This window comes from Heteronotia binoei, chromosome 5, assembly GCF_032191835.1.
Source record: "Heteronotia binoei isolate CCM8104 ecotype False Entrance Well chromosome 5, APGP_CSIRO_Hbin_v1, whole genome shotgun sequence".
In the NCBI taxonomy this organism is placed as follows: domain Eukaryota; kingdom Metazoa; phylum Chordata; class Lepidosauria; order Squamata; family Gekkonidae; genus Heteronotia; species Heteronotia binoei.
Genome location: NC_083227.1, coordinates 10,388,125 through 10,411,348, shown reverse-complemented (window position 1 = coordinate 10,411,348; position 23,224 = coordinate 10,388,125). Strand labels below are relative to the sequence as shown.

The window sequence follows — 23,224 nt, the reverse complement described above, 5'->3', positions numbered from 1 at the left end:
AACTTCAGGAAACCTTTGATCTGGGTGGCATGAGCGGGGGAAACCAACAAACTGTAACATGTCAGAATGTGAGACGGCCTGTTAATTATTCTGTTGCTAATAAACCTGGGTCAAAAAGAAGGCATTTCTTTCCCGGAAGTTTTTCCTGTCCAACTAATTTACCTTTTAACGTGCAACATAAATATATACATCATTCTAGTTTGCCGTTAGGAAAAAAAACACATTAAAATATAGTGGAAGATGGGTTTAGGATATGTAATGAGCTAAACAGCCAATATCCCTTATTTGAGTCTGTCAGTACAAAAGCATTATTCTGATACACTATCCTAAAAGAGAAATACATGGGAATACTGTGGCTATATCGCCATGCTTGGTGAAAGTGGGTTTAGCATCTGTAATGCTAAGTGACTGTTTGGACTGAGCAGGATTTTCGTGCAGCCCTGATCTCCCCTGAGTGCCAGGAGGGCTTCCCTTTCGATATTGGGCAGGACAGCAATCTTCCTTCCCCCCCCCCCCCCAGGGGCATTTCCGAGGGTCGTCCTGGAGTTTGCATCATGTTGGCATGTGGGAGAGAAGAGCATCCTTGGGGGATCTGGGAGAGAAAGATCCCCTCCCCGATTAGACGAGAATCCATGCAGGGGTGGCCGAGGGTAACTTCAATTTTTTTGTTTTTGCCTACAACTCCCATCAGCCCCAGCAATCAGCCATGCTTGCTGGGGCTGATGGGAGTTGTAGGCAAGAATGTGGAGAGCGACCGTTGGCCACCCTAAGAGCTAATGACTCTCCCCCCTCCCCCCCGTATTTTTTCTTACGATAGTAGCACCCCCCCCCCCAAAGTGTCCAGAAATGGCAACTGTGTGTTCTCCTCGGGAGGAGGGTTCCTGGGACGGGGGCGGCCCTGGGAAAGCTGGGAGACCCCCGGCAGGACGGGTGGGCGCTCTGCAGCCTCCTCCCTCTTCTCGGTGGGGGGGAGAGAGGGGCCCCCCCACAAAGCGAAGGGACCTCAGAGACCCCCCCCCCCTATTGTGTGTCTCTTGCAGGGCTCCACACCTGGCAGTGGATGTACGGCTGCGAGGTGGGGCCGGACGGGCGGTTCACTGGGGGGCTTTACCAGTTCGCCTATGACGGGGAAGACTTCATCACCCTGGACAGGGAGACCCTCACCTGGACGGCCCGCGTCCCCCAGGCCCTGGACACCAAGCGGTGCTTGGAGGGCGAGATCCAGTGGGCCGAGCGCACCAACTTCTACCTGGAGGAGACCTGCGTGGCGTGGCTGCGGAGGCACCTGGGCTATGGCCAGGAGAGCCTCCTGAGGACAGGTGAGAGCAGCCCCGGGGGGGGGGAGGAGGGGGGGTCACTCCACAGACAAAAGAGCTTCCCTGGTTGAGCTCCCGCTTCTGCGCCCCCCAGTGCTGGCTGAGCCCTCCGAGGCCCCTCCCTGGCAGAAGGGGCACAGGCTGCCCCCCCCCGAAAGGGCGCGTGGAGAAGCCTTTCTTGGGGGGGGGGCAGAGAGGGCGAATGTGCCCCCGCCTCCCCTTGCTGCTACTCCATCTGAATGACTCGTTTCCTTCCTCTTTGCCCGACTTTTCCTGCACGGTGCCTGGCAGGCTGAGGGGTAAGAACATAAGAACATAAGAGAAGCCATGCTGGATCAGGCCAACGGCCCATCAAGTCCAACACTCTGTGTCACACAGTGGCAAAAAAAAAAAAATTATATACAAATACACTGTGGCTAATAGCCACTGATGGACCTCTGCTCCATATTTTTATCTAAACCCCTCTTGAAGGTGGCTATACTTGTGGCCGCCACCACCTCCTGTGGCAGTGAATTCCACATGTTAATCACCCTTTGGGTGAAGAAGTACTTCCTTTTATCCGTTTTAACCTGTCTGCTCAGCAATTTCATTGAATGCCCACGAGTTCTTGTATTGTGAGAAAGGGAGAAAAGTACTTCTTTCTCTACTTTCTCCATTCCATGCATTATCTTGTAAACCTCTATCATGTCACCCCGCAGTCAACGTTTCTCCAAGCTAAAGAGTCCCAAGCGTTTCAACCTTTCTTCATAGGGAAAGTGCTCCAACGCTTTAATCATTCTAGTTGCCCTTCTCTGGACTTTCTCTAATGCTATAATATCCTTTTTGAGGTGCGGCGACCAGAACTGCACACAGTACTCCAAATGAGACCACACCATCGATTTATACAGGGGCATTATGATACTGGCTGATTTGTTTTCAATTTCCTTCCTAATAATTCCCAGCATGGCGTTGGCCTTTTTTATTGCAAACGCACACTGTCTTGACACTTTAAGTGAGTTATCTATCATGACCCCAAGATCTCTCTCTTGGTCAGTCTCTGCCAGTTCACACCCCATCAACTTGTATTTGTAGCTGGGATTCTTAGCCCCAATGTGCATTACTTTGCACTTGGCCACATTGAACCACATCTGCCACGCTGACGCCCACTCACCCAGCCTCAACAGATCCCTTTGGAGTTCCTCACAATCCTCTCTGGTTCTCACCACCCTGAACAATTTAGTGTCATCCGCAAACTTGGCCACTTCACTGCTCACTCCCAACTCTAAATCATTTATGAACAAGTTAAAGAGCATAGGACCCAGTACCGAGCCCTGCGGCACCCCACTGCTTACCGTCCTCCACTGTGAAGACTGCCCATTTATACTCACTCTCTGCTTCCTATTACTCAGCCAGTTTTTGATCCACAAGAGGACCTGTCCTTTTACTCCATGACTCTCAAGCTTTCTAAGGAGCCTTTGATGAGGAACTTTATCAAAAGCTTTCTGGAAGTCAAGGTAAACAACACCTATCGGGTCTCCTTTGTCCACATGTTTGTTCACCCCCTCAAAGAAATGCAAAAGGTTAGTGAGGCAAGATCTTCCCTTGCAGAACCCATGCTGAGTCTTCCTCAATAACCCGTGTTCATCAATGTGCCTACTCATTCTGTCCTTGATAATGGTTTCTACCAACTTTCCTGGTATTGAAGTCAGACTGACTGGTCTGTAATTTCCCGGATCTCCTCTGGAACCTTTTTTAAAGATGGGGGTGACATTTGCTACCTTCCAGTCCTCAGGAACGGAGGCAGATTTCAATGAAAGATTACAGATTTTTGTTAGAAGATCCACAAGTTCAACTTTGAGTTCTTTCATAACTCTCGGATGTATGCCACCCGGACCCGGTGACTTATTAGTTTTTAATTTGTCTATCAGTTGTAGGACCTCCTCTTCTGTCACCTCAATCTGACTCAGGTCTTTCAACACCCCTTCCAAAATTAGTGGTTCTGGGGCGGGCAAAAAGTTCTCATCTTCTACAGTGAAGACGGAGGCAAAAAATTCATTTAGCTTCTCAGCCATTTCCCTATCCTCCTTCAGTAATCCTTTTACCCCATGGTCATCCAAGGGCCTCACTGCCTCCCTGGCTGGTTTCCTACTTCTAATATATTTGAAGCAAGTTTTATTGTTGGTCTTTATGTTTTTTGCAATATGCTCCTCATAGTCCCTTTTTGCCTGCCTGATCACAGTCTTGCATTTGATTTGCCACAGCCTGTGTTCCCTTTTACTAATCTCACTTGGACAGGTTTTCCACCGCTTAAAGGAGTCCTTCTTACCTTTTACAGCTTCCATTACTTTGTTTGTTAACCACGCAGGCCTTTTCTTATGCCTGTTTGTGCCTTTCCTAACTTGTGGTATGTATTTTATCTGAGCTTCTAGGATTATAGTTTTAAATAGCGTCCAAGCTTCCCCAAGGGTTTTGACTGTATGTACCTTTCCTTTCAGTTTCCTCCTCACATGCCTCCTCATCTCAGTGTATTTACCCCTTTTAAAGTTAAACGTGGTTGTGGCGGTCTTTTTGGACAACTCCCTATTTATACAAACGGTGAAATCAATAACATTATGGTCACTGCTCCCAAGCGGCGCAATCACTTTTACATCTCTCACCAAGTCTTGGGCATTACTTAGGACCAAATCCAGGATCGCCCCACCCCTGGTAGGTTCTGAGACCATCTGCTCCATAGCACAGTCATTGAGAGCATCAAGAAACTCAATCTCTTTCTCTCGACCAGAACACATATTGACCCAATCAATCTGCGGGTAGTTAAAATCACCTATTACGACACAGTTTTTACGTTTAGCCGCTATCTTTAAGCCTTCCATCATATTATAATCGTCCTCTCTCTTTTGATTTGGTGGGCGATAACAAACTCCCATAGTTAAATTTCCTTTTGGGCCCTCTATTTCAACCCAAAGCATTTCTAAAAGTGAATCTAATTCTTACTGGAATCTCAGTCTTACTGGACCGTATATCCTCTCTGACATACAGAGTCACCCCACCTCCAACCCTTCCCTCCCTATCCTTCCGATATAGCTTATATCCAGGAATCACCGTGTCCCACTGATTCTCCTCATTCCACCAAGTTTCTGAAATTCCCACAATGTCTATGTTTTCTCCCAACACTAAACATTCCAATTCACCAATTTTACTTCGAACACTTCTAGCATTTGCATGCAAACATGTATAATTTCCCAGGTGAGCTAGGCCCGCCACCTTCCTCCTGCCGCCTCGAGACTCTGGCAGACAGTCCATATTGTTTGTCACCTTCACAGTGGACAACTCCGGTCTGTTACCCGGTAGAAAAATAGCAGCTAACCCTTCATCTCTTTGAGACGAGTCCTCCCGAACCAGAGACATTTCATCTCCTGTCGGCTTTCCCCCAAGATTTAGTTTAAAAACTGCTCTGCCACCTTTTTGATTTTAAGCGCCAGCAGCCTGGTTCCATCCAGGGACAAGTGGAGACCGTCTCTTTTGTACAGCTCCCGCTTGTTCCAGAAAGCATCCCAGTGCCTAACAAACTTAAACCCTTCCTCCTTACACCATCGTCTCATCCACACATTGAGACTTCTAATTTGTGCCTGTCTCTCCTGCCCTGCACGTGGAACAGGTAGCACTTCCGAGAAGGCTACCTTGGAGGTCCTGGCCTTAAGTCTCCCGCCTAGCAGCCTAAATTTTTCCTCCAGGACCTCACGACTGCATTTCCCTACATCGTTGGTGCCAACATGCACCACGACCACAGGCTCCTCCCCAGCACTGTCTATCAGTCTATCTACTACACGCGTAATGTCCGCTACCTTCGCACCAGGCAGGCAAGTCACCATACGGTCAGTACGCGGTTTCGCCACCCGGCTGTCTACTTGCCTAAGGATTGAATCACCAACTACCAATACCCCCCCTCTCCCCCTGCTCAGGGATGGTTCCTTGGCGCGAAAGGATTCCCGCTCACCAACTGAAGAAGAGGTCCCTTCTGAGGGCGCATTCCCCTTATCCTCAGCACGGTGCCCTGTTCCCTCTCGACCCTCACGCTCTCTGGCAGCAACGGGGCTGCCACGTTCAGAGCGGGGCTCATCTAGTATGCCCCCGAGAGTCTTCCCCAAGTGCCTAACTGACCGTCTCTGCTTCTCCAGGGCAGTCACCTCGGCCTCAAGGGTACGAACTCGTTCCCTGAGGACCAGGAGCTCCTTGCATCGAGCACACACCCAAGACTTCTGTCCTTTGGGCAGATAGTCATACATGCGACACTCAGTGCAAAACACTGGAAAGCCTCCAACCCCCTGCTGGCATTCTACCTTCATGATTGATATATATATATGGCATATATATATATATATATATATATATATATATATATATACAGTCCTCTTTAAATGCTGTTTAAGTGTCTCCCCTTCTGGGGGGTCAACTTACCTTACCTCAACTTACCTTATTTGGAGAACAAGGAAATCAGGGATCTGGGTTCCTGGTCCTTAGGGAGCCCCTAGGCCAAGAGCCACAGGCCAAGAGCCCTTTAGCTCTCGCCCTTCGGCTCGCGCCTTTGGCAAGGCGCAGCTTAAAATGCAAAGAGGTGGAGCAGAGGCACTCCTCAGCAATCACTCTCAGTCAGCAGCAATCACTCTCAATCTCTTTCACCCTTAGGCCAGTCAACCAAACAAAGAGCAGTTCCCCAGCTATCACACCTTAGAATTTTAGGCAGCCCCACAAACCTTAGAATGAAGTCCTTCAAAACTCAGAAATTCTCAGCAATTTCTCCAGCTGTCTCAGCTATCAGAGCTGCTCTGCTCCTCTCAGACCTCTGTGAGATGTGCTCAGCCTTTGGCAAGGCGCAGCTTAAAATGCAAAGAGGTGAAGCAGAGGCACTCCTCAGCCAGCAGAGGCACTCCTCAGGGTGTGTGTGGGGGGAGCAGGGTGTGTGTGTGGGGAGCAGGGGGCCTCCCCACAACAGCCGTTTCCCCCTGCGGCGTCCCTGGGAATTGAAGCGGAGCCTCTCAACATCCCGCTGCAACCTTCCTGCCCCTTCCTGCCCCTTTTGCCAAACTGAGGTCATTTGAGAAGATGAGCTGACTTCCCGCCTCTTGCGAAGGTAACTCTGGTGGCTGTGATCCTACGAAAGGTCAGAGTTGGGACTCCTTTCAGAAATGAGTAGAGGGTTAACAAGACGACCTCAGAGGGACGGGGTGAATCCACACTTCCTCATGTCAACAACTGATAGCGTCCACCACATCTGCAACTTTGGTCGCATGCAGCACCGACAGATGTTTTCTGTGGTCTCAAGTCCCCTTTCTGTATCACGTTTATTAAATTTTCTCAAAGTTTGAAAAAAATTAGAGGATAAACTGTGGAAAAACAAATTTCAATTTTTCCTCTCTCAAACAGTTCCCCGTTTGGATGGAAATGATTGCTTTGAGTTGCTACCCCCTTTATGTAGAATTTTACCAGTTTTAGAAAATAGTCACTCCTGTTTTTGACCTGGATCAGTTCTCTACCTTTTGTTAATATTCTTATTCCTAAGCCTTCGTGTATACTTTTATTCAAGAAACTCTTTAGTTATAAGAAATGAAACCCTTTTATATTGCCATTGCTTAGTTTCTTCCCTCTCCTGAAAGTCCAAGGTAGGACTCCTTTTAATTAATGTCATCTACGTATCAATGCCATAAGATTTCCAATTTACTAATGAGTCACATCTAATATGTTGATATTTATCAAGATCTCTCACTGCAGATGCAATTAAAGAGAGGTGTTTTTCTTATCACTATCCCAAATACACATAACATGTTAAAAATCCAATTTTCATGATTGTACACTTTTATTTTTGTGTGCCCACAGAAATGTCTTCTATGGCACCTTAACATAATACCACCCAGTGACTATTTCTGAAGAATTTTGACCCCAGGTCATCCTTTTTGCTGTCCCAGTTCACCCTCTTTGCTTTTACTTTGTACTACTGGCCAGTTTAGGTTTTTTACCGTCCCCTATAAACTCATTGAAGAGCCCCGTGGCACTGAGTGGTAAAGCTGCAGTACTGCAGTCCAAGCTCTCTGCTCATGACTTTAGTTCGATCCCGGCAGAAGCTGGGTTCAGGTAGCCAGCTCAAGGCTGACTCAGCCTTCCATCCTTCCGAGGTTGGTAAAATGAGTCCCCAGCTTGCTGGGGGGAAAGTGTAGAGGACTGGGGAATGCAGTGGCAAACCACCCCGTAAAAAGTCTGCTGTGAAAACATGAAAGCAACATCACCCCAGAGTCGGAAACGACTGGTGCTTGCACAGGGGACTACCTTTACCTTTACTATAAACTCATTTACCATAATTCATAAGTTTAAGGTTATATAATTATTTTTATATCAGCATCATCTTTACTGCATTTGTCTGGCCTAGAATTGATAAAGCAAAGTTGGGAGTCCAGTGGCACCTTTAAGCCCAACTGAGTTTTATTCCAAGTGTGAGCTATTGTAACACGGCTGCCCGCCTGGATCTAGAATTGATAAGTCTTCCAAAGGGCAAGTGTGTTTATTTCTGCAATTGTTGCTTTAAAATTATTGCCCAGTAAGTTTTCCTTGTTTTTTCTTTTAAATTCCTAAGTATGTAACTTTTTTGTAATTTTGATTTTCCTAATCCAGTTCTGAGAAGAAAACCTGTCTAAATCCATAATAAAAAGCATTGCTTTAGTCTTTATAGCCAGCAATTTTGCTGTAATCCTTTGTAAGAATTTCTAAATTGGCAGCCAAGTTTCCCAGATCTGTTAGAAAAATTACTGTGCTCTCAGCAAAGAGGCTAATGTAAGAATCTTTTCCTCAGAAATTATTTTTGCCCATTGTTTAAAGTTCCTTCCAAAACCAAATTTGTCTAAGCACGACAGTAAATATTTATGTTCCACACTGTCAAAAACAAACCCAACCTTAAGAAACAACAAAGTTGGATACCCAAAGGTTGGGTGAGAGAAAATCATAAGAAGTAAATTAAACAAAATCTATGTATTTATTAAACTAAAGTTCATATTTAAAAATAGAGGCACATTCTGTTGTCGAAGTGGCGCGTATTTGAAGGAAGAAATCCTCAACCAATATATCATGATACAATTCAACAGTTGTAGGTCAAGAGCCATGAAACAATAAGAACCAACAATTCAGTATCTCTAGGCTGACAACCTTGAACCACATTTAAATGGGACCAAACACATTTCAGATTTCAAGGCCTTCCTCAGTGGTCAAACACACACACTACGGCATAGAAACACGTTAGTGTCAAGGCAGGTTGATTATAAGGCATTCCAAACGCTCTGTGCAACGAAGGGATTAGGTTGTGTGAAAAGTTTTCTTCAACTTTGAAGGACACACATCCAGGGAATGCAGATTCAATAACTCTTCCTGACCATGGCTATCAAAATCCTCAAGTGTGCAACCGTGTTATCAGCTTTTAACTGACAGTAACACCCTATCAAAAGCCTTTCCCACATGTAAAAAAGAAAAGGCAAGGTAGGAGTATTTGATGTCTCGATCGACCTCTCCATCCCCCTTGTTAATTATTGCCTTCACTATTGAAGCTACCTTCTAGAATAATTCCTCTTTCTGCAATTTTTAAAAGATCCTCTGGCAATGGAGCATAAAAGTTCCCTTAAAGTAATTCTTTGTATTTAATGTTTGAGTGAAGTCAGGAGGATCCGTGACCTGAATCCATGTTGTTGTGCCATGTGGTTTTGGCAGAAATACTGGATCTGTGCCTGTTGCTCTGCATTCTGTGGACATGGATGTGGTGTGGATTCTGGCAACAAGTTTTGTGGGACTTTGTGTAAAAATTGTGAAGATCCAGGAGGATTTGTGCCTTGGACAGGAGAGCTTGTATTGTGACAGAGCCACAAATCACTGGATCTGCTTTTTCTCCCCCCTCCCCCCCCAGAACTCAGTTGGTATGGAGTTAATTTGTGGTTCTGAAGAATATTTCAGAAGATTCCTTCAAAAAACTGTGAGGATCCGTGCAGCTTTGGATCTTTGTTTTTGCACTGTGTGGCATTTGCACCATGAAGCACTGGATCCATGATTTTCCAGGCGTAGACTGTGGGGGTGTGTATGTTTTTTAAACTGGCAGTACTTTGTGAAGGTCTGCATGCAAAAAACAGGAGGATCCTTGCATTTTACCCCCAGCAGCAGTGTGGAGTGATTTCTAGGATCTAGCCAGAGGATACCGAGTTGATCTGTAATTTGAAGGTCAATTTGTTGTGTGTGTTTCGGGGCAGGGCTTCTCTACGTGTAAAAATTATTATTATTAATTGTATTTGATTAATTGCCCGTGCCAATCTCAGGGCGATGTACAACAGTAAAAACACACATATATAAAATCAATTGTATTAAAATTTACAGAGCCTGATGGTGTCTTTAAAGTGCTCTTCGTTATTACATCACATCAGGGGTGAGGGGATCCCCCCAAGAGAGGGTGGGGAGAAGAAAAATCTAGAGGGTCCTTCCTGCTACCCCTGAGAAGTTATGGAAAACTGTTTTTGCTGTTAAAAATTGTGACAGTTGAGGATAAAGGTGTCTGGGCTTTAGCAGAGTGCCCTTTTTATTCAAGCAGACAGCTCTAAAATATCAGTGTAAGAAGGGCTGAGAGTCTTAGAGCATGTGCAGAGGGCCATTGTATCTTGCAGAAAGCAGGGAAATCTCTGGCCACATCTCTTTTTCTGGCTCCTTGAAGCTGACCGGGCTGGTTAGTAGCCCTGAGATGGCCTGGTGTGGTTCCTCTGCAAAGTCTTTGTGTGTGTTTCTTGCTTGATCCTCTAAAATGAATACTAAGGATCATTTAGGGGAAAAGTCCTGAAATGTGGGTTATGGAAAGCTGTTCACCCCAGATCTGTGAAGAAACTCACAAGGCCAGTTTCAGAACCACAATCTAATTTCCAAGTATAGGCTGGAGAACCCACTTCTGTGGATTATTTCATCTCTTGGAGATGCTGCAGGCTGGGTGTATCCAATTTGGGGTTGGTTTGGATGACCACATGGGGTCCCTTCAAGGCCAGTCTCCAGTCTCTCTTCTTGGGAGATGCAGGGTGCTAACACAGGATGACGCTGCCCTTTCCACAGAGGCACCAATGCCAAGGGTGGCACGCAAGGAGGGCCACAATGGCCAGGAGACCCTCTTCTGCCAGCTCTACGGCTTCTACCCCAAGGGGATTGAGGTCACCTGGATGAAGGACGGGGAGGACCGGAGGCCGGAGACCCTGACGGGGGGTGTCGTCCCCAACTCGGACGGGACCTACCACACCTGGCTCAGCATCGAGGTGGACCCCAAGGAGAGGGACCGCTACCGGTGCCGAGTGGGGCACGACAGCCTGCCGGAGATCCTGGACTTGGCCTGGGAGGACCCAGGTGAGAGGCTGGAGGAGCAGATGAGGGTGGTACCCTTGGAGGATGGGAGGCCGGCAGAGTGTGGGAGGCAGATTTTTCCCTAGGAAGGAAGGAGGGACTCCCAGAAAAGACACCATCTGCAGAAAGTCTGGCGTAGTGGTTAAGAGTGTGGGCTCTAATCTGGAGAAGCAGGTTTGATTCCCTGCTCCTCCACATGCAGCCAGCTGGGTGACCTTGGGTCAGTCACAAGCTCTCTCAGCCCCACCTCCCTCACAGGGTGTCTGTTGTGGGGAGAGGAAGGGAAGGTGTTTGTAAGCTGCTCAGAGACTCCCTCGGGTGGTGAAGGACAGGATATAAAACCAACTCTTCGTCTTTTTAGGAGTGTCACAGTTTAGAGCAGCATCTGCCTGGAGGACGCTGGGCTTGCTTGGGGGGTCCCGACCAGCTGCTTGTACCCCTGTGTTAAAGGAGAAGAGGAAGAGTGTCCAGGAGGCTCTGGCAGAGGAGTGGAGGAGGGAACTCTGTGTGGAGGGTGTCGGAGCACACAGGATTCCTCAGTGCAATTCCTGAGGCCTCCAGCAACCTGAGACGCTTTGGCTGGGACATCTTGGAGGGAACAACCAGGCTGAATAACGATAATCTTTCTTCCTCCCTTTCATCCTCAGGACCCAGCTGGGGGCTCATTGTGGGAGTCCTCGTCGGGGTCACCCTCGCTGCCCTTGCGCTGGGGGCTGGAGTCGCCCTCTACTGGAGTAAGTGCACAGGGGGAGCCTTGCTTGGGCAGTGTGTGTGTGTCTGTGGGAGATTCTTGTGGCTGAAGATTGTGGGGCTGGGAGGGGGCCTCTGGCAGTGGCAGACGCTTCTCCCACCCCTGGGGGTGCCTGCGGACCCTCCCCTCATCATGTTATTTGGAACATGGAGTGGGAAGTATCTATTTGTTAATTTAGTTTAAAATCCTTCCAGCCTTCCTTTCTCTTGCAAGGCAGGACCCCGGGCAGCTTACCATAAAAGTCACTAAGCAGATAGGGCAGGACAAGAAACCAGCCCCAAAAACCTCCGACCCAACATATCGCGGGTGGGAGACCTCACAGTCAGACCTCCCTCTCAGCCGTGGAGTCTTGTGAGCAGAAATTCTACTTTGGGAGTGCTGACATTGAAGTTGTGAGCTGCTGCATCAATTAGTGTGTTCTGGGGCTGTTTTTCCTGAGCTCAGACAAAAATGTGTGAGCTGGGAGCTAAAAACGGTGAGCTGGCTCACTCTAACTCAGCTTTAGCGGGAACTCTGGTTGCAGTACTTTCCCCCAGGGGTCTTCTCAGTGCCTCAAGTACATGGGAAGAGAAGGGGGTGTGAGCATCTGGTCTCCCACAGCCCTGCCTTGGGCCGTCCTCTATCCTGAAGGTCCTCTAGTCCCCTCCCCCGTGCACTAGAGGCAGGCAGGCTCTGCACATGAGAGTGAAATAACCCTCTCCTGGTGACCCTGCAGAATCCACACTCCTGGGTGGTGGGGGGCAAGCGGGGGCATCTTGTCTCCTGGCTGGATTTGCACTCAGAGCTTAAGCCCACTGGGAGTTAGTTGAGCCCTGCTGACCTCAGTGGGGGGCCTCTTGCGTAAAGGCTTTTCTCATATTAAAGAGCATTTCTTCTTCAGAGCCAAGACTCCTGGAACCCAGGCCTGCCTGCTCCCCTCCCGTCTTCCGTGACTCCTTCTGCTCCCATACTTGGGGGTGGGCTCAGCGAGAGCCATCCCTGTTGGGATAAGGGAAGATCTACATTTCAGTCATTATAGGGTTAACATATATGTTTTGGTTGCAGCAGAGACCTGAGCTGGAAGTACAACCTGGCTCAGGGCCAATCCTGTGTGTTAATTGGTGTGTTTGAGAAACTGATTGGACGGTTTTAATTTAGCAGTGTTTGGGTTGGCTGATGAGTTCATTTGCTTCCTGATAAGATTCTAGAAAAAGGGTTAAGGGCCTGCCTTGCCCTAGTTGTTTTTCCCTCCAGTTACCTGCTTTATTTATCAACCTACTCGGTAGAATAAATATGTAGTTTTAGGAGTTTGTTATTTTCTTAGAACCATCCCGTTTTCCTTGTTCCTAACAGACTCTATTTTGACAAAACAGCTCTTGCCTCTGGACCTTATTTACCCAACATAGCCTAGGGGTCGTCCTTGGAAGTAACTTAAAAGGAGACCGGAGGAGCATCTGCTGGGGGCATGGTGGGTGCTGAGAGGCCCAGAGGCTGGCTTCACTGCAGAGGGTGGGCTGGGTGGTCTCCGGGTTCTCCTCCAGCTCTGATGTTCGCTGGTTCTCTTTCTGCAGAAAGACGTAGTCGGCCGGAGGGTGGTTACAATGGAACACCAGGTGAGTGAGGTCCCTTTCTCTTTGGGGTGTTCCGTCAACACAACACTTGAGGTGGAAGCACAACCCCCCGTTCTGTGGAGTGGGGGAAGAAGGGAGCATCTCAGCCTGTCTCCAGCCAGGTGCCTTCAAAGTCACAGAGACACACCCATGGTCCAAGCAGAACATCCAGAGGGCCGGCCACAAAACGCTCCAAACAGTTTCGAATGAAGCTGAACAGCAAAACACTATCAGTGAAAACAGTCCTCAGGTGTGGTCCTTTAAATGAAAAGTCAGGGATCAGGAACTCTACTGTGTCCCCCCCCCCAATTTCATAGCCTTGTGTCTTCTTTATTCTCTGCAGCGTTTATCCCCAGCCAAAACATCCAGCCATTAAAGCTCCTTCATGACCTCATATATGGTGAGCTGGATTTTTCATGGTTTAAAAAACAAAAGAAAAACCCTACTGCCTGCTCTAAATGTTAAGATTAAGCAGACTGTAATTGGCAAAACTGGTAAGCCGGAACATAGAGCTGCCTTGGCCGAATGACCGGATGACATAGAACATTTACAAATATTCTAACTGCTCAGGCCAATGAGACAAGACGTGCAGAAGCAGCAGGGACTTCTGGGGAACACTTCACTTTTCATGTATATTTGTGTTATTTATTTATTTATTACTTTAGTTTTCTATCTCGCTCTCTCCGCAAGTGGACTCAGGGCGGCTAGCAGTCATTAAATCACAATTTAAGGCTACAATTTAAAAACAATAAAATATTAACAATTAAAATACATTCATGGTGCTACTCAGAGATTTTTGGTCTAGGCAGAATCACAACGTCCTTCAATCAGCAGGTAGTTCGTGTTCCGACAGTGATCCCATAGCAGTCACAGTTGCTTAGCAGTATAAAGTGGCAGTCCTCTCCCATTTAGATATTGTAGGCCTGTCGAAATAATTCAGTTTTACAGGCCCTGCAGGATTGGGAGAGATCCTGCAGGGCTCTTATAGCCTCTGGGAGGGCGTTCACATCATCAGTGCTGCCACTAAGAAGGCCATAGTCCATGTACATCACAGTCTGGGCTCTCTTGGCCCGGGGATTGATAACAGATTTTATTCTCCTGAACGCAGTGCTCTCTGGGGATCCTATGGAGAAAGGCGGTCCCGTAGATAGACAGGTCCTCGACCATATAGGGCTTTAAAGGTCAACACCAGCACCTTGTATTTTGCTCCCCACATTATTTCTTCTCCCCACCCCAGCAGTCCCCATATCATCACCCCTTCCTTTCTTCTTTCTCTCCTTCCCACCCACCAAGCTACCTTTTATCTGCCTCCTGTCTTCAGCTCTGTCTAGTATTCATTCATTTACACCACAACTTTCTTCAAAATGGAGACCCAAGAAATCATTCTTCCCTTCTCCTTTTTCTTTTAATCAAGATAGATGAGGTTAAGAGAGAATAATTGCCCAAAGTCACCCAACGAGCATCCGTGGCAGGGTGGAGATTCAGACTTGGTTCTCTCAGATCCTAGTCTGGATCTAATCAGTACACCCTCCAGGCTTTCATAGAATGGCTGCTGTTGAATAGTAGCAAGGCATCGGGATTTGGTGAATGTTGCATAACATCCAGCTCACAAGATGTCCTCCTAGTCCTGCTGCACACTGCATTGGTCAAGCCACAGCTGACCTGGAGTCTTGTGTGCAGTTCTGGAGGCCTCGCTTAAAAAAGGATGTGGACAGAATGAGCGGCTACAGAGGAGAGCGACTGGGAGGATCAGGGGCCTGGAGACCAAGCCCTAGGAGGAAAGGCTGAGGGACTTGGGGATGTTCAGCCTGGAGAAGAGGAGGTTGAGGGGGGACATGACTGCTCTCTTGAAGTATTTGAAGGGCTGTCACTTAGAGGATGGCAGGGAGTTGTTCCTGTTGGCAGCAGAAGAGAGGACTGGCACTAATAGGATTGAATTAAAGGCAGGAAGATACCAGCTGTTTAGCAGTGGAATCGGCTACCAAGAGAGGTGGTGAGCTCCCCCTCACTGGCAGTCTTGAAGCAGCAGCTGGACAAATCCTTGTCAGGGATGCTCTAGGCTGATCCTGCATGGAGCAGGGGGTTAGAATAGATGGCCTCTGTGGCCCCTTACAACTCTGTGACTCTATGAATCATTCAAGGCACATGGTAGCAAACAGTCCAGTGGTTGCTTCTAAGCCTAGCCCCAATGAGTCTTCCTTCAGAGGACAAAGCAACCTTGGAGAGGGTCCATCCTTCTTCTACCTTTTACTAACAGAAACCGAGGCTTGCAGGCTAACAGTACTGTTGCAGTTGAGTGGCACAGCCCATACTAGCTTCTGAGATTTCATAGGTCACCCAGTTCTTAAAGCTACAGGTGCTGCTGTTATCACATTAGCTCCCTATTCAGATTTTTCTGCAAACCTGGGGCTTCTTTCAGGTTTGTAGAAAGATCTGGCTTGTCTATTCATGATCCCAGGCTCTGGGTTTAAGTTTTCACAGATGGGAGAATTAGAGACATGGTTGTCAAACAGTGCAGTCAAGTTGCCTCCAGGAAAAAGATCTCAGACGTCCAAGTGAGAGGAGGAATCATTTCAGGCAGGCAGGGAGGCCAACGGTTGGGAACAAGTGGAAAGAAAGGCTGGGTGGTTGGGGAAAGTAAGGGACTGGAATTCAGCCGAGGGGCCTGGAGGAAGGGGATGTCTTTGGGCTCGGAAGTAGGGCCTGAACAGAAAGAACAAGCCAGGTGTGGATCCGCGGCAGCAGGGATTGTGGGGGAATCTACCTCATTTGCAATCCAATGGAGTCTGACCCTACCTAATTTCCCACCTGAAATCAGACCCTGTGCAAACTGATCTTTCAGCCACTTGTATTCAACCCTCTAGGCCAGGGGTCCTCAACTCCCGGACCGGTACCAGGCCGCAGCCTGTCCTTAATCGGGCCGGTCAGCCTTGTTTGCCCCCCGCCCTGTGGCCCCACACAGCCTCACTGCCCCCCCGCCCATGGCGCCTCCTCTTCCTCCTCCCTCTGTTTTTACACTATTAAGGCTGGGGAAGGGGCCGTGAAGCGCTTTCTGCGCTCTGTAAATGTCAATCTCCCCCCCTGCCGATCACCTGATTGGCGGGGAAACCATGTGAAACTGCGACGGCCAGCAGCTGCTGAAAAAGCTGCGCTGCCCTTGCCTTCTTCCCAGCTGGAAGCACAGACTCTTGCTGCCTGCGGGTGAGTGACAGCAATCCCGGACACATGGGATTGCATCTCTCTGTTCCCATTGGCTGGGGAGGGGGGGGGATGCTCGGGGGAGGGGAGCGCTTGGGAAGGAGGCAAGGGCAGCGTGGCTTTTTCAGCGGTTACTCATCACTGCTGCCACGGTTTCTCCGCCAATCAGGTGATGGGGGGGTCGGCCTTTACAGAGCCTGGAAGGCGCTTCACAGCCCCTTCCCCAGCCTTAATATTGTAAAAATAGAGAGGGGCGGGGCAGCGAGACTTAATGGTGCTGTGAGGGGGCGAGGCCGAATTCAGTGCCCCCACCTGCCGGCCCTGGGGCTGCGGTGGGCCGGCCAGCCTTGGGGCCAGTCCCTGGGTCCAAAAAGGTTGGGGACCACTGCTCTGGGCCAGGCTTTGAGCATTAGCTGAGCAGGACATTACAGCTGCTGCTATCAGCTGTGGGGATGAGGGGTCAGTTTCCCAAAAGAACCACTTCTGCCCTTTCTTCGGTCACTCCATTTTGTAGTGCTGTAAACTTTGACCTCGTGGAGGGTCTCCTTCCTCTCTGACTTTCCTGAGAGCCTTCTTGGGGAAGGGGTTTCGCCCCGGGGTTAGAGCCCCACTTGATTTCCTGTCTTCCCCTGAAGTCCGTGGCTTGACTCCCTTGCTTGAGTGGCCGGTTGGAGGCTGTTGCACTGTGGCTCCCCCAGCAGGGCACCTTGCAGACTTTTTGTGGCCCGATCTGTAATAGGGGCCATGGTTGAGAGGGCCCCCACCTTCACAAAGACTGAGCTTTGATGGTCTTTGTGTCTCCCCCCCCCGCCCTCCAGCTCTCTCGTTTTGGTACATGCTGGTAGTTCCGTGGTGGTTTTGCTTTAGACTTTCATTTTGTTTCTTTTTTAGTTCCTCTAACTGAAACATGAGAAGAGAACAAAGAGGATCCGCTTGAGAGATTCTGGGGATCCGCTATCCCACACAAAGGGTTTCAGCCACCTTCTGCTCTAGTGTGTTGTGCCACCTAATCGTCACTCTGGTGGCAGCTTCTGGTTTCCATCTCCGTTGCTTGCTTTTTGAGGGATATTTTTTCCCTAATGGATTTGGGTTGTTTTCATTTTTGCTGTGATACTTGAGCTGTTCGTATTAATGGGAAATGAACTGGGAACTGAAAACAAGTCAGCCAGTATCATAATGCCCCGGTATAAATCAACGATGCAGCCTCATTCGGCATACTGTGTACAGCACCTCAAAAAAGACATTATCGCATTGGAAAAATGCAGAAAATGATTCAGGGAATGGAACAGTTTCCATATGAAGAAGGGTTAAAATACGTCGTGGGGCTCTTTAGTTTGGAGAAACGTCGACTTAAGCGGTGAATGATAGAGGTTTGCAAGATTATGCATGGGATGGAGAAGGTAGAGAAAGAAGGACTTTTCTCCCTTTCTCGCAAAAGAACTTGTGAGCACTCGATAAAATTAATGAGCAGTAGAGGCCGTGCTTCACCCGAAGAGTAATTACCATGTGGAATTCACTGCCTCAGGAAGTGGTGACAACTACAAGCACAGACAGCTACAAGAGGGGTTAGCTAAACATCTCGAATAGAGTCCATTAGTGGCTCTTAGCCATTTGGTATAGATGGAGCACTGTGTGAGGGGCAGTGATACTTTGTCTTCTTGGGGGGCCAACAATGTGAGGACTACTGGAGTTCTGGCCCCAAATGGCACCTATTTTTTGGGGGGAGGGGCACTGTGTGACACAGAGTGTTGGACTGGATGGGCCATTGACCTGATCCAACATGGCTTCTCTTATGTTCTTATGTGAAACAGAGTGTTGGACTGGATGGGCCATTGACCTGATCCAACATGGCTTCTCTTATGTTCTTATGTGACACAGAGTGTTGGACTGGATGGGCCATTGACCTGATCCAACATGGCTTCTCTTATGTTCTTATGAACTGAAATATTTGCAACTGTTCTTTATTTCTTTGTTGCAAATAAATGAAATTTTAAAAAACCCATGCCAGTCTTTTTTAAAAAGATAAATTCATTCACAGCCTGTATTTAATGTGGCCTACAATCTACAGTGATTTTGACACTGCCTTTAGGGGTTTAGGGGTTGCTGCATTCTGTCCTCCTCCAATGCACTGGCTCCTTCTAATTTGAAAGGAATACATTATCGCCATACAATAAGGACAGATACAAAACAAGGACAGTTGAAAGTAATATATGAAGATCGTAATGTCTGCGTAAGGAACACTGCATTGGTCAAGCCACAGCTGACCTGGAGTCTTGCGTGCAGTTCTGGAGGCCTCACATCAAGAAGGATGTGGACTACAAGAATGAGTGGCTACAGAGGAGAGCGACGGGGAGGATCAGGGGCCTGGAGACCAAGCCCTAGGAGGAAAGGCTGAGGGACTTGGGGATGTTCAGCCTGGAGAAGAGGAGGCTGAGGGGGGACATGACTGTTCTCTTGAAGTATATGAAGGGCTGTCACTTAGAGGAGGGCAGGGAGTTGTTCCTGTTGGCAGCAGAAGACAGGACTGGCACTAACAGGATTGAATTAAAGGCAGGAAGACACCAGCTGGATATTAGGGAAAAGTTTTTTACAGGAAGAGTTGTTCAACAGTGGAATCGGCTACCAAGAGAGGTGGTGAGTAGGGATGTGCAAAAAAAAAATATTGGAATTACACGGATTCAGAAGTATACGGGGGGGGAAATTCAGAATCCCGTATATTACTGAATATCGTATTCGGAATAGCCACATATACGGTAGATGCGCGGCTATTTCCGAATACACGGCCCCATTATACCCTACGGGCCATTGAAATCAATGGCAAATAGGATATATTTGAAGCCGCCTGGAGGGGAGGGGGTTTGAGGGAGAGCCCCCAAATTTGCAGGGAACCTGCAGGGGACTCTTCCCTACAAACCCCCCAGGTCCCAAAAAGATTGGGCCAGGGGATCCCATTCCAGGGGCACCCAAAGAGGGTGCCCCTATTTACCATTATACCCTATGGGCCATTGAAATCAATGGCAACATAGGGCATAATTAGAGGCTACTGGGGGGCAGGGGGTTTGAGGGAGAGGCCCCAAAACTGCAGGGCAGGTTCAGGGGACTCCCCAGCATGAAACCCCCCTGGCCCAAAAAGACTGCACCCATCTGTGGGCACCCCAAAAGGAACACTGCTCCCAATGGTGAGAAAAAACCAATTAGAGCCACTTCCTCACTGTAATTGTCGTGGGAAAAGTGGCTCTGAAGAGCAGGAGGTTTTGAGGAGAGCCCCCCAAACTGTTGTGCAGCTTCAGGGCACTGTCCCACACAAAACCCACAATGCCAAAAAAAAAAAATTGGACCAGGGGGTCCAATTCCTGGGGCACCCAAAGCCAAACCTAACTTCACACCAGAGAATCTCTATAGGACCCAAATGCACTACATCCATCTATCTACTCTATGAACCCTGCAGGCCTGGAACCAATGTAAACCCAGTTGCCAACGTCACTACCACACAAAACACAATCTGCTCAAGGTCTGCGCTGCAGACCTGGCTGCAGCAAACCCAGATGCCAGCTCTCCAGCCTTGCCCCAAACAACACGGGGAGAGCTGGCCAAGCACGACAAGCATGCTGGTTCTGGGTCTCTCACCCAGGTGCCAGCTTCCCTGTCACAGAACACACAATCTACAGATGCCAGCTCTCCAGCCCTGCCCCAAACAACACAACTTTTTAAAAAGTGGCCTTTTCACCAATAAGAAACCGCAGGCCAAATCAGTCAACAACCCCCCCCCCCCTAAAACCAGAACAACGAAAAGGGGGACAAAAGTGGCCTTTTAAACAATGAAAATTAGGCCAAACAGCACCCCCCCCACGAACCAGAAGAGAAAAGGAACAACAGCAACACAACACAGCAGCAATAAATCAAACACAGGATCCTTTTAAAACTGTAAAAAACTTTACTTTTAACAATACAGGAACTTTGCCAATCCCTCCCCCCCAAAAAACCCTTCACCCTAACCCCAAGAAATCCAAGCCACCCAAATCAGGAGAAGTAAAAGGACACTGCACTTTTAAAAGTCCTCTCACCAAATTAAGATATGGGCAAATTGGTAACCCCCCCCAGGCCCCCTCCCCAAGCAGAAACTCCTAACCCCAAATAAGCTACCCCGCCACCACCACCACCCCAAATCTGGATAAGTAAAGGGACTCTTGAGTCTTAAAAAGTCCTTTTCCCAACTAAAATAAAAACAAGAACCCCAAGACTGTCTTACCTTGTCTTCTCTACTCCAGGGAAGTCTGGTAAGGCTGAGTGAGAGAGCAGCAGGCAGCAGCTGAAGCCAAGGGCCAGCCAGCAGCAGCACAATCTCTCACACCAACACACAGCAACACAGCAGCAATGGAGGAGTCCAGCCAGGGCAGACTCCTTTAAAAGGTTCTCTGGCCCTACAGAGAGCAGTTTCAAAAAATAGCACTGCTCTCTGATTGGCCAGACAACAGTGCTTACTTGGATACCCAAGTAAGCAAAAGATAAAAAGAACAACAATGTTGCTGATGGCTGGGCCATCAGCTACACGACAGCCCTGCAAAGCATGCATTTGCAATACATTTTGCAAATGCATGCTTTGGATTGGCTGCTAGAGCTCCTCTTCCCCCTCCTCCCCCTCCCTGATCCCAGGGAGGCTATGGGAGAGGCGGGAAAACTCTACCAAAAGCGGGAAAGGAGGCAAGCAGCTCCCCTGAGGCTGCAGAAGCCCCTTTCCCGCCTTTGGCATTAACTTCCATATAAGTATACAGTGAGCCATATTCGGCTCCCGCATAATAGGCCCCAATTGGATTCGGCTGTATGTTATTCCGAATACAGCCGAATCAGTGATAATTCGGCGGCTAATTCAGTTCAGCCGAACCGAATGCACACACCTAGTGGTGAGCTCCCCCTCGTTGGCAGTCTTGAAGCAGCAGCTGGACAAATCCTTGTCAGGGATGCTCTAGGCTGATCCTGCATTGAGAATGGGGTTGGACTAGATGGCGTCTACAGCCCCTTACAACTCTGTGACTCTATGAATCATTCAAGGCACATTGTAGTAAATAGTCCAGTGGTTGCTTCTAGGCCTGGCCCCAGTGAGTCTTCCCTCAGAGGACAAAGCAGCCTTGGAGAGGGTCCATCCCTCTTCTAGCTTTTACTGGTAGAAACCAAGGCTTGCAGGCTGACAGTACCATTGCAGTTGAGTGGCACAACCCAGAATAGCTTCTGAGATTTCAGAGGTCACCCAGTTCTTAAAGCTACAGGTGCTGCTGTTATCACATTAGCTCCCTATTCAGATTTTTCTGCAAACCTGGGGCTTCTCTCAGATTTGTAGAAAGATCTGGCTTGTCTGTTCATGATCCCAGGCTCTGGGTTCAAGTTTCCACCGATGAGATAATTAGAGACATGGTTGTCAAACAGTGAAGCTCTGTAAGGGTAACAAACAGTCAAGTTACCTCCAGGAAAAAGATCTCAGAAGTCCAAGTGAGAGGAGGAATCATTTCAGGCAGGCAAGGAGGCCAACGGTTGGGAACAAGTGGAAAGAAAGGCTGGGTGGTTGGGGAAAGTAAGGGGCTGGAATTCAGCCGAGGGGACTGGAGGAAGGGGATGACTTTGGGCTCGGAAGTAGGGCCTGAACAGAGAGAACAAGCAAGGTGTGGATCCGAGGCAGCAGGGATTGTGGGGGAGTTTACCTCATTTGCAATCCAGTGGAGTCTGACGCTGCCTAATTCCCCACCTGAAATCAGACCCTGGGCAAACTGACCTTTCAGCCACTTGTATTCAACCCTCTAGGCCAGGGGTCCTCAATTCCTGGACTTGTATCAGGCCGCAGCCTGTCCTTAACCAGGCCAGTCAGCCTCGTTCCCCTCCCCCCCCCCCGTGGCCCCACACAGCCTCACTGCCCCCCACACATGGCGCCTCCTCTTCCTCCTCCCTCTGTTTTTACGGTATTAAGGCTGGGGAAGGGGCCGTGAAGCTCTTTCTGTGCTCTGTAAATGCCAACTCCCACCCCACCCCACCCTCGCCAATCACCTGATTGGCGGGGAAGCCATGTGAAACTGCGGCAGCCAGCAGCTGCTGAAAAAGCTGCGCTGCCCTTGCCTCCTTCCCAGCTGGAAGCGCAGACTCTTGCTGTGGGTGAGGGACAGCAGTCCCGGACACATGGGATTGCATCTCTCTGTTCCCATTGGCTTGGGAGGGAGGGAGGGAGGGGATGCTCGGGGGAGGGGGGCACTTGGGAAAGAGGCAAGGGCAGCGTGGCTTTTTCAGGCCACTGCTACCACGGTTTCCTCACCAATCAGGTGATGGGGGGGGGTCGGCCTTTACAGAGCCTGGAAGGCGGTTCACGGCCCCTTCCCCAGCCTTAATATTGTAAAAACGGAAGGGGCAGGGCACTGAGGCTTAGTGGTGTGGTGCAGGGCCGAATTCAGTGCCCCCATCCTGCCGGCTGTGGGGCTGCAGTGGGCCAGCCAGCCTTGGGGCCAGTCCCTGGGGCCAAAAAGGTTGGGGACCAGTGCTCTGGGCCAGGCTTTGAGCATTAGCTGAGCAGGACATTATAGCTGCTGCTATCAGCTGTGGGGATGAGGGGTCAGTTTCCCAAAAGAACCACTTCTGCCCTTTCTTCGGTCACTCCATTTTGTAGTACTGTAAACTCTGACCTCGTGGAGGGTCTCCTTCCTCTCTGACTTTCCTGACAGCCCTCTTGGGGAAGGGGTTTCTGCACCGGGGTTAGAGCCCTACTTGATTTCCTGTCTTCCCCTGAAATCTGTGACTTGACTCCCTTGCCTGAGTGGCCGGTTGGAGGCCGTTGCACTGTGGCTCCCCCAGCAGGGCACCTTGCAGGCTTTTTGTGGCCCGATCTGTAATAGGGGCCATGGTTGAGAGGGCCCCCACCTTCACAAAGTCTGAGCTTTGATGGCCTTTGTGTCTCCCCCCCCCTCCCCGCCCTCCAGCTCTCTCGTTTTGATACATGCTGGTAGTTCCATGGTGGT

The 23,224-nt window shown here is 49.1% G+C and overlaps 1 protein-coding gene across 1 annotated transcript in view; it reads left to right on the top strand.

The window, feature by feature from the left end:
• LOC132571675 (H-2 class I histocompatibility antigen, D-B alpha chain-like) overlaps positions 1-23,224 on the top strand; it is a 54,675-nt gene that overhangs the window by 12,137 nt on the left and 19,314 nt on the right. Inside the window, exons 4-10 of the mRNA XM_060238466.1 lie at positions 877-1,319; positions 10,413-10,697; positions 11,342-11,428; positions 12,996-13,037; positions 13,378-13,434; positions 15,899-15,957; positions 16,060-16,235. Coding sequence (XP_060094449.1) covers positions 877-1,319; positions 10,413-10,697; positions 11,342-11,428; positions 12,996-13,037; positions 13,378-13,434; positions 15,899-15,957; positions 16,060-16,235 — 1,149 coding nt within the window. The remainder of the gene's footprint in view (positions 1-876; positions 1,320-10,412; positions 10,698-11,341; positions 11,429-12,995; positions 13,038-13,377; positions 13,435-15,898; positions 15,958-16,059; positions 16,236-23,224) is intronic.